Source organism: Castanea sativa, chromosome 5, assembly GCF_040712315.1.
Source record: "Castanea sativa cultivar Marrone di Chiusa Pesio chromosome 5, ASM4071231v1".
Taxonomy (NCBI): Eukaryota; Viridiplantae; Streptophyta; class Magnoliopsida; order Fagales; family Fagaceae; genus Castanea; species Castanea sativa.
In genome coordinates this window covers 46816581-46832013 of record NC_134017.1, presented here as the reverse complement: position 1 = coordinate 46832013, position 15433 = coordinate 46816581, and the positions used below count along the sequence as shown (strand labels likewise).

The 15433-nt window shown below is 33.6% G+C and overlaps 1 protein-coding gene across 3 annotated transcripts; it reads left to right on the top strand.

Annotated features, from left to right (window-relative positions):
• The first annotated feature begins 2348 nt into the window (after window positions 1-2348).
• Window positions 2349-8178, top strand: LOC142636022 (plant cysteine oxidase 4-like). Of its 3 annotated transcripts, XM_075810083.1 has the most exons (7): window positions 2349-2364; window positions 2477-2646; window positions 2956-3290; window positions 3425-3588; window positions 3746-3893; window positions 7335-7538; window positions 7639-8178. In XM_075810083.1, exons 3-7 carry the CDS (start codon window positions 3191-3193, stop codon window positions 7755-7757), a joined length of 735 nt encoding a protein of 244 aa, XP_075666198.1. In that variant the 5' UTR covers window positions 2349-2364; window positions 2477-2646; window positions 2956-3190; the 3' UTR covers window positions 7758-8178. The 3 variants fall into 3 exon arrangements, with proteins under 3 accessions (XP_075666198.1, XP_075666200.1, XP_075666199.1); XM_075810085.1 differs by lacking the exon at window positions 2349-2364 and having other exon boundaries at window positions 2376-2646; window positions 3019-3290; XM_075810084.1 differs by lacking the exon at window positions 2349-2364 and having other exon boundaries at window positions 2376-2646; window positions 2969-3290.
• Window positions 8179-15433: the final 7255 nt, after the last annotated feature.

Genomic DNA, 15433 nt, shown 5'->3' with positions numbered 1-15433 from the left:
ATTTACAAAGGATGACCCAACAAAGTCTATTGGGCTAAAAACCCAATCCGAGGACATCAAATGATCTAAGAGTACATGAATGTACCTCATAAAGAAAATACCAGGTAAAGATGTGATAAACGAGTGAACAATTGTGTCCGAGGAATATATTCGTCCTCGGATATTAAAGCCGAGGTCATAGGAAGGAGGTTTAATATCCCCAAGCTATGTTATAAAAAATCTTATGGCTACAGGAAGACACAGTACACGTGGAGGACAGTAGAAGAGCGGTAGAATATCTAAGGTAAAGTTGCTACCACCGCCCACACATTAAAAACTCTGCAATTGATATACTGACTGCATTAATGGAGGAAGGATACCTGAGCATGAGGTTTGGAACTTGGTCCCTGATCCTAGAGGACTTCGGGGAAATTTGATGGGACAAGTATCCAAAGCCAGCGTTACAACCATGAGGTGGAAGATGATAAAGAGAAGAAGAGGAAGTATGAATAAGGAAAAAGACCTTCGGAAGAGAGAGGTTTTTTTCTTGAGAAAGAAGAAAGAATAGCATATGATAATCTAACGATCTATAATTGTAATCACCCTTGAGAAGCAATACTATAAACTATTCTTGGATTGTGTCCGAGGAAGAGTTTTCATTCATATTCTTATAGTTAATTCCTTGTTTGTGCCATTGGGCTTGAGGCCCGTTCATTCTTTATTATTTGAACCACCCTCAAAATCTAGATTTCAAACCCACTCTCTACAAATTTATTGTAAAAGGTCTTTCAAGCCCATTCCCTTTTAATTGTGGATTGAAGGTTCGACTTGTGTCCTTACAATAACTAATGACAAATTACTACATAAGATTTTCCCCTAATTTTCATAGCTTTATTATATATACCAGTTGCAAACAAAATAAAAGTTTTGTGAAAAATTAATTGAGTCACAAAAGGGTTTTGTAGATAATTTTTTACTAGCAATGAGCACAATATAATAAAAAAAGGTGAAAATCTCTAAAACAAATATAAAAAAAATTAGATGAAAAATTCACATATAAACAAGAAATTCATTTAAAAAATTAAATTTTTTTGCATCTAAAAAAATTAGAAGAATACATTTTAAGTAAAAAAAAAAAAAATTAATTAAATTTAAATATATAAAATGCCTAAATTTAAGATTGTCTTAGATCCCAAAATGCTTTGGGCCACCCCTGGATCATTGGGACCGGTACTATTGACGTGATGAGAACAAATTGGAGGATAAAGTCCCGCTTGGTCAAGACAAAGCTTTTTGGTGCACTATAGCAAGAAGACATATGTTATTGTACGTTGAGAGAGAAAAGATCCATGAAAGGTTAAGGCAACATCATTTTAATTTTATAAAGGAATCATAAGCTTGTCAAAACTCAAAACTTATATATATATATATATATATATATATATTCAAGAAACAATTTGATTTCATAATGTTCAAATATTTATCTTTTCTTGCAAAGCAACAGAATTTTAAGCTAACTAGTTAAATTTCTTTAAGGTAAATATTTTAAATTTTAATAATAATAATAATAATAATAATAATAATAATATAGATAGAAAATAAAAAGTTCTTAAAATTCTATCATTTAAAAAACAATAATGGATATCATTTAAAATTTTAATAATATATATATTTTTTAGCTTCTCAAAAAAAAGAAAAAACAATAATGGATATCAAAATAATGTTAGTCAAGATTTTTAATGTGGAACGCGATAAAATATAATTTAATTTTATAGTAAATTGTTAATTTTTTTTTTAAAAAAAACACTCCACAATACTATTATCCTAAACATTTTAATCGTGTTTCAATACAATATAATAATTGATCTTGGAATAGAAATTACTTTCCCTTTTTATGTTTCCCATTTGCCTAACATATGCAGTAATCTTACAATCCAACGTCTTATCTCAGATGACAATTAAAAATAAAAATAAAAAGAAAGAAGAAAAGGTAATTCTCTTACCAATTAGGATTCAATGAATGTTAACCAATGTCTAATCTTTTACTTCAAATAAAAATCATGAAAGTTTACCAGGTGGCCTGTTTTAAAAGAGTCTTACCCCACGCGTATACGAATTTGATTAAGTGGCAGAAGTTCTCGAATCGCTTCACTTAATATTTAACAAAAGTTAAACAAGTAAGGTCTCAATGATAATAGTCACGGTCCAATGATAAAAGAGTTCAAGGTTTTTTTTATTATTAAAAAAAACCTACCCCTCTCTCCTTGTCTACTCTGCTATAAAATCAAAACATTGTACATAGTCCGATTAAAAAATAAACATTGTACATGGTCATTTGGGATATTGGCAAGCATAAATAAATGATACTATATAACAAGAAGTGAGGTCCAGTTCGATTTCGCAGCAGCAACATCCTTAAATATTTTTCACCAAAAACTTTACAAAATTTTCATTAACTTTCTGTCTCACACTCACACTGTCTGTCTTTCTGTCTCAGGTACTCTCTTCCTCACGTGTGTACATACATATTTTTGTCGTCGATGCTGTCCTAACTTTCCAATATTTTGAATATGTGAGACTGCGATCCTTTCATTTGGGGATTGGTGTCTATCTCTAGTCGCTGCCTTTTTACCCTTTTTGATTTTTTCCTCCAGTTCATTATGCAAGGTATTTATCTCTTTTTTTTTTTTTTTGTAATTCATGTTGTTTTTAATTTTAATTTGATGGGGTTTTGTTTAATTTTGCTGAGTAGTGGTGTAATTAGATTAGTTTGTACTCTTGGGTTTGATTAATTAATTTGTAATGGACTGCTCTGTGTTTGGTTGCTGAGAAAGATGAGGAAAGGAAATAATTGGGTAAAATTTTGTGTGTGGGTGGGTTTTAAACCAAATAGCTTAAATTGCGTTTTGAAAGAATCTTTGATATGAATTTTGTATGAAATTTTCTAATTTGATGCACTTGTCATGTTGATTTAAGCTACCGTGGACAGGGTTGATTAATTACCATGCATATCTATTGCTGTCCCTTGGGTTCACGCAGAGCTGGGTTTTGGAATTGTTGCAAAGAAAGAAAGTTGTTTTTTAATGCTATTCTGTGAAGTGGAGCTAGAGATGGTTGAAAGACGCGCGCAAGTTTTGCAGATTGATTATTAGAATTCAGTTACTACAATATTCAGATTGGTCTATTGCTTGATTGTTAAGTTCTTCATACCATGCCAGTTGTTCAAAAGCTATATGATGCCTGCAAGGCATCCTTCTCTACTGATGGTCCGATTTCAGAAGACTCTCTAGAAAAAGTTCGTGGTATTTTAGGTGAGAGGCTATAGGAACTGTCTGTGTTTTCGTCTCATTGTGCTCATTGGATGTTGTTTACTTGTGCTTGGTCAAAATCATTTTGATTTTGAGTACTTCCTTTGTTTTAACACTTTCATATTATGCTGTTCCAGATAATTTGAAGCCCTCTAATGTGGGTCTCGACCAGGAGGCACAATTGGCACGTCAATGGAAAGTTTCCATGAATGTTACCAATGGAAAAAAAGGGCGTAGCGGCAGTCATCAGTACCCACCGCCAATTACATATTTGCACTTGCATGAATGCAACAAATTCTCGGTAAGTAACTTAAATCTCCATAGGACATCATTCATCTATTGGATTTTCTCTTTGGACGGACTTACACCTTGGTTTCAGTTGAGTGGATTGCATATTTGTAAATTTGCAAAGTTGGATTCATAACATGTACTTGGGAAACTTTTGGACTTCGTTGCAGATAGGAATTTTCTGCATGCCACCTGGCTCTATAATACCACTTCATAATCATCCTGGAATGACTGTGTTGAGCAAGCTTCTTTATGGCTCATTACATGTGAGATCATATGACTGGCTTGATATACCTGGATCTGCCGATCTATCTCAAGGTGCCCCATCTTTATTGAACTAAGCATATTTCAAGATTACATCATGGCATTATGATGGTGATTCAGACTGATATTTCAAAATATGCATTTTTTTAATGTAATTTATTTATAACTTTTTAGAAGGTCAAAACTTGTATGGTCTTTTATGGAAGCAAATAGCAATGGTGGAAACAGAACCTACAAAGTCTCAATATGCTTTCTGAATTTAAAAGTAGTTACAGTATTTATATTGATTGGGTATCACTAATTTGCTAATAGCGTCAAATGATACCGATCAGATATCACTTATTGCACTCTGACAAATCCTAATCATATTAAAAATATAATAATGGAGAGCTCCTGATCAGTATCATAATTAAATCCTTATTTATTTCTAATTTCTTTATTGGTAAACTAGTTAGCCTTCAAGATATCATCAAGCATAATCTCTCCCATTCTGCTCCATTGTGCAAAGGTTGCTCAGAACCGCTAGCTTGATTGAATCCTTTCTATTCATGTCATCTCCTTCAAAATGATAAGTTTCACATTTTCTCCTTATGACTCTACACTTTCCCTCTTTTTATTGCTTCTTTTGCATGTTACCTGCCTGTGGTGTGTTCACCAATGTTCAACATGGATGGAAAATCCTGCTTGGTCTCAACACTTAGGTAGCTGCTTGGCAGAAAAGAATTAACAGATATGAATGTTTTATTTTATGACCTACTGTTTGCAGTTATTTAAGCATATCTATTGCATTTACTTTATTTAATGGCAGTGTTCTGTGTGTTGTTAAATTCAGTAAATTATTATTAGATAGTAAAGTTTTAGAAAGGAAGCCCCCTAAACTATAAGAAATACCTTGTCTAGAAGTTTTGAGTCGCTTCAAGCTTGTGTACACTGCATGGCTTTGTTAAGGTCATCAAAGAATGGGAAAGGAGAAGACAGTTTCAGAATAAATGGGGAAAAATTAGAAGAATTAGAATAGAACTTGTATTGTTATTGGATATATTGATATCGGCCAATTCAATTGCTTAAAAAAAAAAAAAAAAAATCTTCCCTAGCTCTTTCTGCCTAGAAAGGAAGTCACTTCTAAGCATCTTCCATTCCTTTTTGTTGTAATTTTTGTCCAATGGTGGATATGTACTGGTATTCTTTTTACTGGTAAGTTGCATATGGACTTAGTGGGGTTTTTAATCCACAACCTCACCGTTCCTCATTTTTGTGGGAGGAGGAAGCACCACTTGGATTAGATCTCATTGGCCTGATGTGTACGGTTATGATATCTAAAGCTCTTTGGATGCTTTAGTAAAATGAGCCCCAAGTCATAATTTAGGATTCCCTACGCATGACTAAAAATGTTTTTTGGGGCCTGGACTTTTATTTAGGAGGATTTCTTTTTTCCAGCCAACTTTCCAGAATTTTTTTTTTTTTTTTTGAGCAGAGGGCCATGTCATTTCTGGGAAATTGGGTATACTGAGTCTAATTTTTCCATACCTTGGGGGTGTTAGTGTAATTTACCCTAAATACAAAAACCAAGGGGATATTTACAAAAATATTCTTAATATTTGAAAATATCTCAAAAATATTCTCACTTCTAACTTTGGGGTCTTTTTCTTTAATTTCTTTAGGCAACACCATTCACCTCCCTTCCTTCTCCCCTCATTCCAAACCCTAGAATCTCTCATTCCTCTTGCCTCTTTGTTAGTCTCCAGTGCCCCCACTTCCACATCATTGCAGTTCTTGACTTAGCTTCGTAAACCTTGTCAGATATCACTAACAAGCCAATAGCCAAGTCAGTGTTGCTGGCATAGGTTATGATGGGCCGTTTAGCAGTCATGATGATTTGTGATCTACTACTCCTCCTCCACCGCCACTGTCGAGGGAAGACTTTTTACAGCATTCACCGCCGTATCTTGTGATTTTCTTCCCGTGCTTTGTTACATTGAGATGGGCTTTTCTTCCTCGATCCCTGTTTTTGTTGTGCCCTCTTTGTCACTCAAGTGAGTCTTTTACTTGTACCTTGTGCTTTGAGTACTTGTACCTCATGCGCTATAATTGATACTTCCATTTTTTCTAGGACTCCTAATAATGTTTTGGTTAATTTTTCCACATGGTTTTTAAGGTTAGATTTATTATGTGGTTCTGGTTATTTGATTCAATATTTGAATGGATTCTAATTGAGGTTGTGTCATGTTTCTTCTTCTTCTTCTTCTTGAGTTGTAAGTAATTTTGGCGTGCATTTGAATTATGGGGTTTTTTAAAAAAGTGAGGGGAACAGGATTTCAAAAATTCCCATGGGCGGCATGGGTTCTTTGAATGGTGCATGGGTGGAGGAATGGGGTCCTGCCAAAAGCCCCCCATCGTTGCCATCTCTAACTACCTTGCCCCAATCCTGCATATTTTTATCCTACCTATACTTGGTAGTGTTTTCAACATGTTTACAGCAAACATATTGAGAGCATTATGAAGGTATCTGGAATTAACATGAAAATTCTGGTTTGTTGAAGATTTGACTTTTCAAGAGTGCAAATATCTATTAATTGCATTTTCTTTTATGGTAAATGTTATCCTGGTAACTGATGGCTGTTGCTTGGTTTTCTGGGTAGAAGTGGATACAACAATATTGATTATTTCATGAAATTTGTGTCATTACTGAAAGGGGATTACTCAAGTGTTGTAGCTTTTAAAAAATTCCAAAAAAATGTATGGCACGATCAATTTCTTACCTCATGATGGTAAACTAAATCAGCTTAAGTGTCAAGTCTGAAGAAAATAGCTTGGTTTGTTGAAATATTGCTATTGCTTACATTGAAATGGATAATTAATTGGATATCCTAGATAAATGATGAGTGAAACTAGTAGCTTGGATATAACTTACTAGAGGTTTAATAATGCCTTTCTTGTCGTCTAGATTCTTCAATGTTTCCCTTTTTTTGTTGAGTAGGGTCTGAGTTAAATTATTGCTCCTTTGATGTTTTTGAGAATAAAAATTTGAAATGGGATGAAATGATTATTAAAGTAGTGACCACTTTATAGTTTATTAGATTGGTCAATGTAGTAGAATGAAAGAATAGCAATACTTTGCAAATTATGAACACTGTCCATATCTTTAAATTAATGATTCATGCTTTGCTTACCATCTACATTTTCTGTTTTGTGTGCTTTGACCATTCCATACTGAAACCAAACCATCTGATGCTTTCCAGCACTTAAAATTTGTTTATTTAGTTCTTATACTTACCACCATATGTTTGTTTTCCATGTATTATAAATGTCTTTAGCAGTACTATGTTTGGGTTTTTTTTTTCCCCCATCTTATCTTCTTGATTCTTATTAGGATAAAGGTTTAACTCTTAAAAAGAATGAATTTCCAACCCTTAATTTAATATGACATTTTCTTTTTGAAAAGAAAAGAAAAAAAAAGAATAAAGAGATTGACTGTGGATTGGTGGGAATTTTCAGCCAGACCCGCAAAACTTGTTAGAGATTGCGAGATGAGTGCACCTTGTGGTATAACTACTCTTTATCCAAACAGTGGTGGCAATATTCACTGTTTCAAAGCCTCGACTCCCTGTGCTCTCTTTGACATTCTTGCACCCCCCTACTCCTCAGAAGATGGAAGGCACTGCTCTTATTTCCGAAAATCCCCTAGGAGAGATCTTCCAGGTATCTTCCCTTTCTCTCTTGTGTATGTGACGAGAATTTTTTTTTTATTTACTTCTCATTTCGGGAACTAACATTTCTGCTCCTTCTTGGTCTCCTAAAGATATTGATAAATTATGTGGTATGAAACCATCTGAAGTGGCTTGGTTGGAAGAAATTCAACCTCCTGAAAACTTAGTGGTTCTGAGGGGGTTGTACAGGGGCCCCAATATTAGACGGTGAAAGGGTTTTTCAACCACACGTATCATACATTAGTCAAATTGGTTATGAGGAGCCAATGAGGTGACACCATGACAATAATGCTGGAATGCAGGCATCAATGACTGGTATTCCCATTGTGAGGTATTTGATTGTACATACATTTCTCCTGCATTGGCTTGGAAATGAATGCCGACAAAAAATCTTGTACCCAACATACCCTTTGCTATGATTTTTCATTAATTGTAATAAGCAGTGTTCAGATATTATTTCTTGATTTGAGATCTTGACTGCACAGAAGGTTCTGTTTTAGAGTTCTGTTTCGGTTTGGGGAAGTGTTGCTTGCATGTTTTGTTTGATTTCTGCTCTTAGTACAACTTGTATCTGGTCTTCTGTCTGTGAATATTATTCTCAACTACAATTCAAAATTCCAGTCTTGAGGTCCCTCGTGTTGTTGTTCAGAAAGGCTGTGTCATGGCTTGTTTGGATGTATCCCTTTTTCGTAAAGTCATTTCCTCGGAGGACTAGGTTTCTTGTGGAAACAGCTAAGTGCTAACAGAAACATATGGTGAAACAAAAGACTGACATTGTACATATTTCCCATCTCAAGTGGTACTTATTCCTCTTGTAAAAGTAAAAATGGGATAGAGGTTGAGATTATTTAAACCTCAATTTTCTTATTACTCATTTGATAATTTGATAGTTACAATAAGAGAGGAGATTTGATTCATGGTTTTCCTTGTAGAGGTAATATCACTGGGCTACTCTTGAAAATGATCAATAATTATACCAATTAAATACAAAAGCAACTAACATCTGTCCAAATTTCTGAAAATGAAGAATGCTTTACAGCTAAATCTGCTTGGGTAAGCTCAGGGATTTCTGATTTGAATCCTGTTCACGTGAACTAACTTGCAGAGCAAGTAATCTAGTTGAGATAAGAGAGCGGACCAACAAAAGAAATTAGGCTATATTCCAAAGGCCCCATATTAGGGTTTCAGCTAAAGAAATCAGCAAAAGATGCCATAAAATTAGGCATTGCCGTTGATTCAGAAACTACGGAAAAAAGAAGGAAAATGAAGCTGTGAGACCTTAATTCTATCTATTACTAAATTTTGCTTAAGATCTCAAGATAAACGGTTACCCATATCATAATCTTGGAAAGCTCAAACGATAATTAACTGCTAGGCCTAATTGTATTGTCTACACAATCTGCTCATTCCTTGTCTTCATTATTGATTTCTTGTTGGGCCAGGTTCATATCACAATTATGAATTGCACGGTGTAAATCGTTTTCAAATTATAATGACATGCAGTATTCTACCAAGAACATACGCTACCACCCTACCCTCGTTTGCAAGTTAGAATGCAGTTTACGAAGATCCTGAGGTTGGCGTGTATAGTTGAAAGAGGATATGTTCAAATGTACTCGCTAAGAAAGAATCAAGCATTTTAGCTTGTTTAAATGTACTTGCTAAGAAAGAATCAAGCATATTCTTGTTAAGACAGAATCAAGGGGTCCTACTGTATTGAAAAGTAGTAAAAGTTGATAAACAAATACCCCTTTAATTGAATTTGATTGCTAAAAGATATACTGAAAAGTAGTAAAAGAGCATTTGCAGCAATGAAGCTAAATAGCTATATAGTTATTTTAGCTCCACCAAAACACAAAAAATCACCTTCCAGCAATGGAGGTATAGCTAAATTTTTTAGCTTCATTGCTACAGTGCACATGTATAGATACATGTGCACTTTAGCTGAGAGCTAAAAAAAAAAAAATTTATTCAGCTCAGATTAAAATAATATGAGTTGGTTTATTTTTTTTTCATTCTTTTATTCTCACGCCTCTCTCTCAGTTTCAATCTCATCTCATCTGAAGCTCTCAAACTCTCTCAACGTCACCAACCCACTCTTTCAAACTCTCACCTCTCTGTTTCACCGCCGTCCCAAGCCGCCGATCAGCTTAGACCCATTGCCGATCAATTCTCTCACAAAACAATTTTTGCTCTCATAAAACTAATATAATTTAATAAACAAATACCTATTTACCTAAATGTTGTGCGACTACCAAAAAATGCTAATTGGCTGCAAAAAAGAACTCAATCTTAATTAACACACTTTGACACTTGTTAACTTGACCCAAACAAGAATTAGAAATGCTATGCTATAGACAAAATTTTAAAGTTTTCTTCATCACATTCATATGGCTATTATCACTTATATTATTTATATTGTAATTAAAAAAATTTGCCATTAATTTATTGAAAATGAAAACCAGAAAACAAGTACTTAATTGCAACTTGAGCGTCAGCAGTCAATTCTGTCTTTCTCTGGCAATCTCTCTTTCTCCCTGTCTCTAAGACAGCACAAGGTGCCTATGTTTGCGGCGACTGTATTGCTTTCACTTCATAGATATAAAGAGATAGATTCTATCTTATACTTATAGTTTTCATATACATTTTTATTCTCTTTTTTATATGTAATCTTGCAGTAAAAAAAATATTTTATTGATGGTTTCGGATCTAACTTAAGAAAGCATATCAACAATCTCAAAAAAAAAAAGAAAAAAAGAAAAAAAAGAAAGCATATCTAAGCTACTGATTTAGATGTTTGAGCTTTTTATTCCTTTAAGTTAAATTCTTTATTCTTCTATAAATTTTTTTTTAATTCTTTATATAATCGAGCCTCTGATTTAAAGATAGTCCAGTACTTTGGATTGCTTCTCGCTGTTCAATGGCCTCTACATCCATCGGTGCTAGCGCATATCATGTATCTCGTCATGACTGGGCTGAAGCCTTTGTAACATATTCGATCCTCTTAGATATTGGTTGGGCTTGAACTCGAATATGAGGGTTTTATTTTTATTTTTTTCTGAGTATTTGAGAGAAGGAAAAATATGCTTTATTTATTTATTTTACAACAAATGAGAGAAGATTCCAAATTTTATTTTTTATTTTTTTCAAAGTTCGGCTATAACTTCATTCAATATCTTTTTATTAGATGTGAATTTTAACAAATTTACTATAGAATTACATTTTCTTTTTAATATATCAAATGTTTAAATTTCAAGATTTTGTAGTATAAAATTATGTATATAAAAAAAAAAGTTTATGGATTGAATAGTAAATAACATCTGATTGACACAAAATTTAATATGCGTGTTAAGAACATAAAGAACATGCAATCCAACAGTTACTTTTTCAAAATATGTAGTCATGTTAATTTTTTTAGTATAGCCAAACTTTGTCATTTTTAAGCAAAAAGTAGCAATTTTTTTTTTATATAATTCAATATAGTTACAATAAGTGGAGTGCAAGATTTGATCATGAATTTCTTTATCTCAAAGAGAGAAAGCAAGCAATGTCACTAAGTTACAAAATTCTTACAAAAAAAAAAAAAAAATTTAAGGGACAAAGTTAAGTTACAAAATTAGTTGTAGCTTAAGGTTACAACCTTACTTAATAAAATAAATATTACTACATATTTTAAAAATCTAACTGTTGAATTGTATGTTCTTTACACTCATAATACACATGCCAAATTTTGGATCAATCAGATATTATTAATTATGTGATTTATAAGCTTATATTTTATGCATAATTTTAAACTATAAAAACTTGCAATTTAAATAATTTATTGATGACATAGCTATTGATCTTTAATTTTTTTAGAAATTTTGCAAGCATAAAAGATATAAGTGGAAAGTGTAATCCAATGGTGGATTTGTCAAAATTCACCTTCGATAAAAAGATATTAAAGGTCCGTTTGGATACCGCTTATTTTGTTAAAAATTGAAAACTGAAAACTGAAAACACTGTAGCAAATAAGTGAAAAACGCAGATGATAAAATTTTGATACGGATACTGTAGCTCAGTTGAAAGTACGGTAGCAAATAAGTTTTTTTTTTTTTTTTTCCTTCGTCTATTCACTCCTTACGCACCCTAGCTAACACATGTGCCTTCAAAGAGTTCCACGCCCACCAGAGAAACCCACGAGACAATCCTACATCGATCCAACGCCGACGAAGAGGTTAGAAGAGAAATCCACGAGGAAGACAACCCCAATCCGACACCGGCATGTACTCTTCCTTCCATAAACCCATTTCACCCTCTTCCAATTTCACTCCTCAAAAAAGCCTAACACCTCTCTTCCGATAAACCCATTTCACGTCTCTTCCAATTTCAAATGCTAACCAATTTGTTTAATTTCTAGGTAAATTGGTTTTTAAGTTTGTGATCGTAGGTACATATTACTTTGACAATATTCTTATTACTGTGATTTGTGTGTGTGTTTTCTCTTTGTTTCTTTCTATTTTGAGAATTGGATTTCAATACTTGTTGTTTGAAACGCGTGATGATCAAAGCTGGGTTTCTTTCTATGTGGATCTACTGGGTTTGTTTGTTTGTTTGTTTGTTTTTGTTTTTTTTTTTTTTTTGTTTGTTCTTTTTGCTTAAGATTCAGACTTAGCTTTATGATCAACTCTGTTTTTTGTTTAGCAATGAGATTGGTTAATGTATTTACATATTTATGGACCTACTTTGCGTAGATTGAGATTGGAAAATATCTGATTCTCTCTGATTGTGCATATCCATGTGACAGTACCTACCACAAGCTTATACCATCAACTCAGGTGAGTATGAGTTCAAGTATATTTCATAGCTTTATTGGTGCACAAGGTTCCCTTGTTTCCATTAATGTGATACAAACAGAAATAGTGTAGGTCCCAGATAAGAATCAAAGTTTGTTAAAAAGACAAAGTGCTTCCCTCAAGCTTTTTCAAATTCTTGGTTGTTTGGTAGCTTTTTGAGGAAGAAGGGGATAGTGAAAGTAATTCTTTATACACAATGAGAGTTATAGCATTTATTTCCACAAAGAAAATAAGGGAACAAAAAGAAAGGGAAATATTTTACACGTTTTACATTTTTGAATTCAATCAGTCAATAAAAGGTTCATTGATTTTTATTCTTTTCCATACACAGAAACTATAAGAGGCCAATTTGGTTTGTTGACAAAAACAAAGAAACAGAATACACAATATTGAATTTCCACTACTGACTACAATTTAGTCTTTGAATGTCATTGTCTTTGTATCCCATAGGCAGTTGAAATGTAATGACCTTTTGTGTTAGGAGTCCAACTGTATGTGTGCATGTGGGACTGATGGTCAGGGCGTGTGGTGCTGCAGAGGATGGTGTTGCAGAGTGTGCCTAGGCTGATGATGTGGGGGGGGGGGGTGTGTTGCTGATGGAGCATGCGTGCTCAGTTGATGAAGGGTGTGCTTCTAGAGCAGCTTGGGAGTGTATAGGACTGTGTTGCAGATAATAAGTGTATTGGTTAGTTAGCATTGTATACCTGTATTGTAGGATAGTGACACGTGTATTACTATAGTGGTGATGTGGCAGGTGTGTGTTAACTGATGTAGGAGTTTTAGTTAGAATGATTAGTTGTCAAGGTAGTTACACAGCTAGCATTGAGGGAGTGGTTGAGGGTATTAGACTTGGAAATGGGTTGTAAAGGATCATATGTAGGAGTTTTGTTAATTGAATACTTCCTTTCTCTCTATTCTCTATATATCTCTATCTCTATCTCTGTCTCTATTTTTCCTTATCTATGTTCTTGGAGGTTAGTTGTCCTCTAATTCAACTATCAATTCCCACATTCCTTACGTTATGGCTGTGTGATTAACTTACCAATTAAAAAAAATGATTAAAATTACAATTTCTGCTCTTACGACTCTCGTCTAGTTTTTTAATTCATAGCAATTGATTAGTATTTTAGATTTTGTTGCTTTAACTGCAAAATTATGGTAGTAAAAAGTCTTTGCATGCAACAACATAATTTATTACGATTTGTGTATGTAAACATATGGTCTAAAACAAAACTCTTTCACACATTATACATAGAAAGGGACTGTCCCATCTCTTGAAGAGGACAAAAAGAATGAGGGACTTTTTTTAATTTCCTCTATATATCTTTAGCCAATCTTTACCCAATTGATTTCTTTAAGCTCTCTCACTTTGAATAAATTTGAAAATGGGAATAGTGCAATAGTAAGCTCCAAATAAGATAAGTTTAAGAACACAACTTTTTTTTTTTATTATCAATAATCATATATATGAGTAATTTGTACAAGTGGCCCAATTAGCTTATTTTATTTAGCTCTCTTATTTCTTCTGTTATATTCATTACTTACATATGCACCTTATCCTCTATTATTCTTTTTCAAGCCCAAGATATGCCAATGTCGGAAACGAGTAACTATCTCTCCAGTTATGATGGCCATTTTTGTGACGTTGACAACTGCATCATTAGGACTTCCCTAAAACTCCATACATTTGGTAGGAGGTTTATATTTGTCGCTATTGGTCACCGATAAGTACCATATCCAAGTATTGGCAAAATATTTGTGTTGTGCATTAACGAATTAATTCGTTGTATTTTTACTTATGTGTTGTATTGTATTGTGCAGGATAATGACCGTGCATGCAAGTTCTTCAAGTGGTTAGACACCAGCATTTGTTGTACGCATGGCGCAGCAACAACACCAATTGTTATTGCCAAATTCAAGCGATTGGAGCATGCAGTGGAAGTTGCCAATGAAGAGTTGAAGCAAGCACATGCCCTGACAGCCGTAGCATTGGAAAGGGAGGCAGTTGCAAAACGAAAGGCTGAAAGAGCGAAGGTTGCACACATGATTTCTGAAGAGAAAGCAAAGAAGTTGACAATAGCTCTAGTAGTATCTTGGGTCATGTTTCTAGTATTGCTTATCTTGTTTACTAGGTTTGGGGAAGTCAAAATAGACATATGTGTTTGCCATAATGAGATGTGTATGTATGTAATAATACAGACTTGTATTATTACATTTGTTTTGTGTGTTAATCGTACTGTTGAAAGCAACAGTTTATGATATATGTATGTAGTTGTACTTCTTAAAACAATGTGGAGCCATTTGAATTTGCTCTATGATGTTAATGGCCAAGTTGATGGAGATTGTAAGTTTTGTTGTTATATATGTGTGTCTATATACACTTTTCCAGCAATTGATAGTTAGGGTTCTTGGTGTCTTTAAAACAAATTCAGTGTAGATATTGTTTTCTATATTCTTTTAAAAAAAAAAAAATTCCTGCCAGATTACTGTTGCAATCTTAAAACCCATTGAGTTTATCTCTTGTTCAGATAAGATTGGAGTCTATTCAGAAGTCCCCTGTAAGCTTGAAATCTACTGTTGCAATACCCATGAGTTTCACATGTAATGATATATACAAATGCATAAATCAAAGGTATTACAATTAAGTTTTGTGAGCCATCAGTTCTGCTTACCAACAATAATAAATCACCATAAAACAAAATGGTATTATATTGAAGTTTGTGAACCATCAGTTATGGTCCCCACAAAAAATTACCATAATGTTAATGGTATTTACAACCACACTAATTTCTATTGAAGTTTGAAATAATAGTCACCATAACAACTTAAGTCCTACGATGGACGCATCCTACATATCGATGCTATGATATTGTCCTGAACCTCTTCATCTTAGCTTCGTCCAAGCTTGAGATCACATCTACCATGGCATTGTAATGACCTCTCTCACTATGTCCATATGTGCCCCGTGTAGATCTGGAACGTTCAACGTCATTGTTTTCATGTGCTTTAATGAAATTGTGAAAAACCATTGTAGCAACAATGATGCGACATT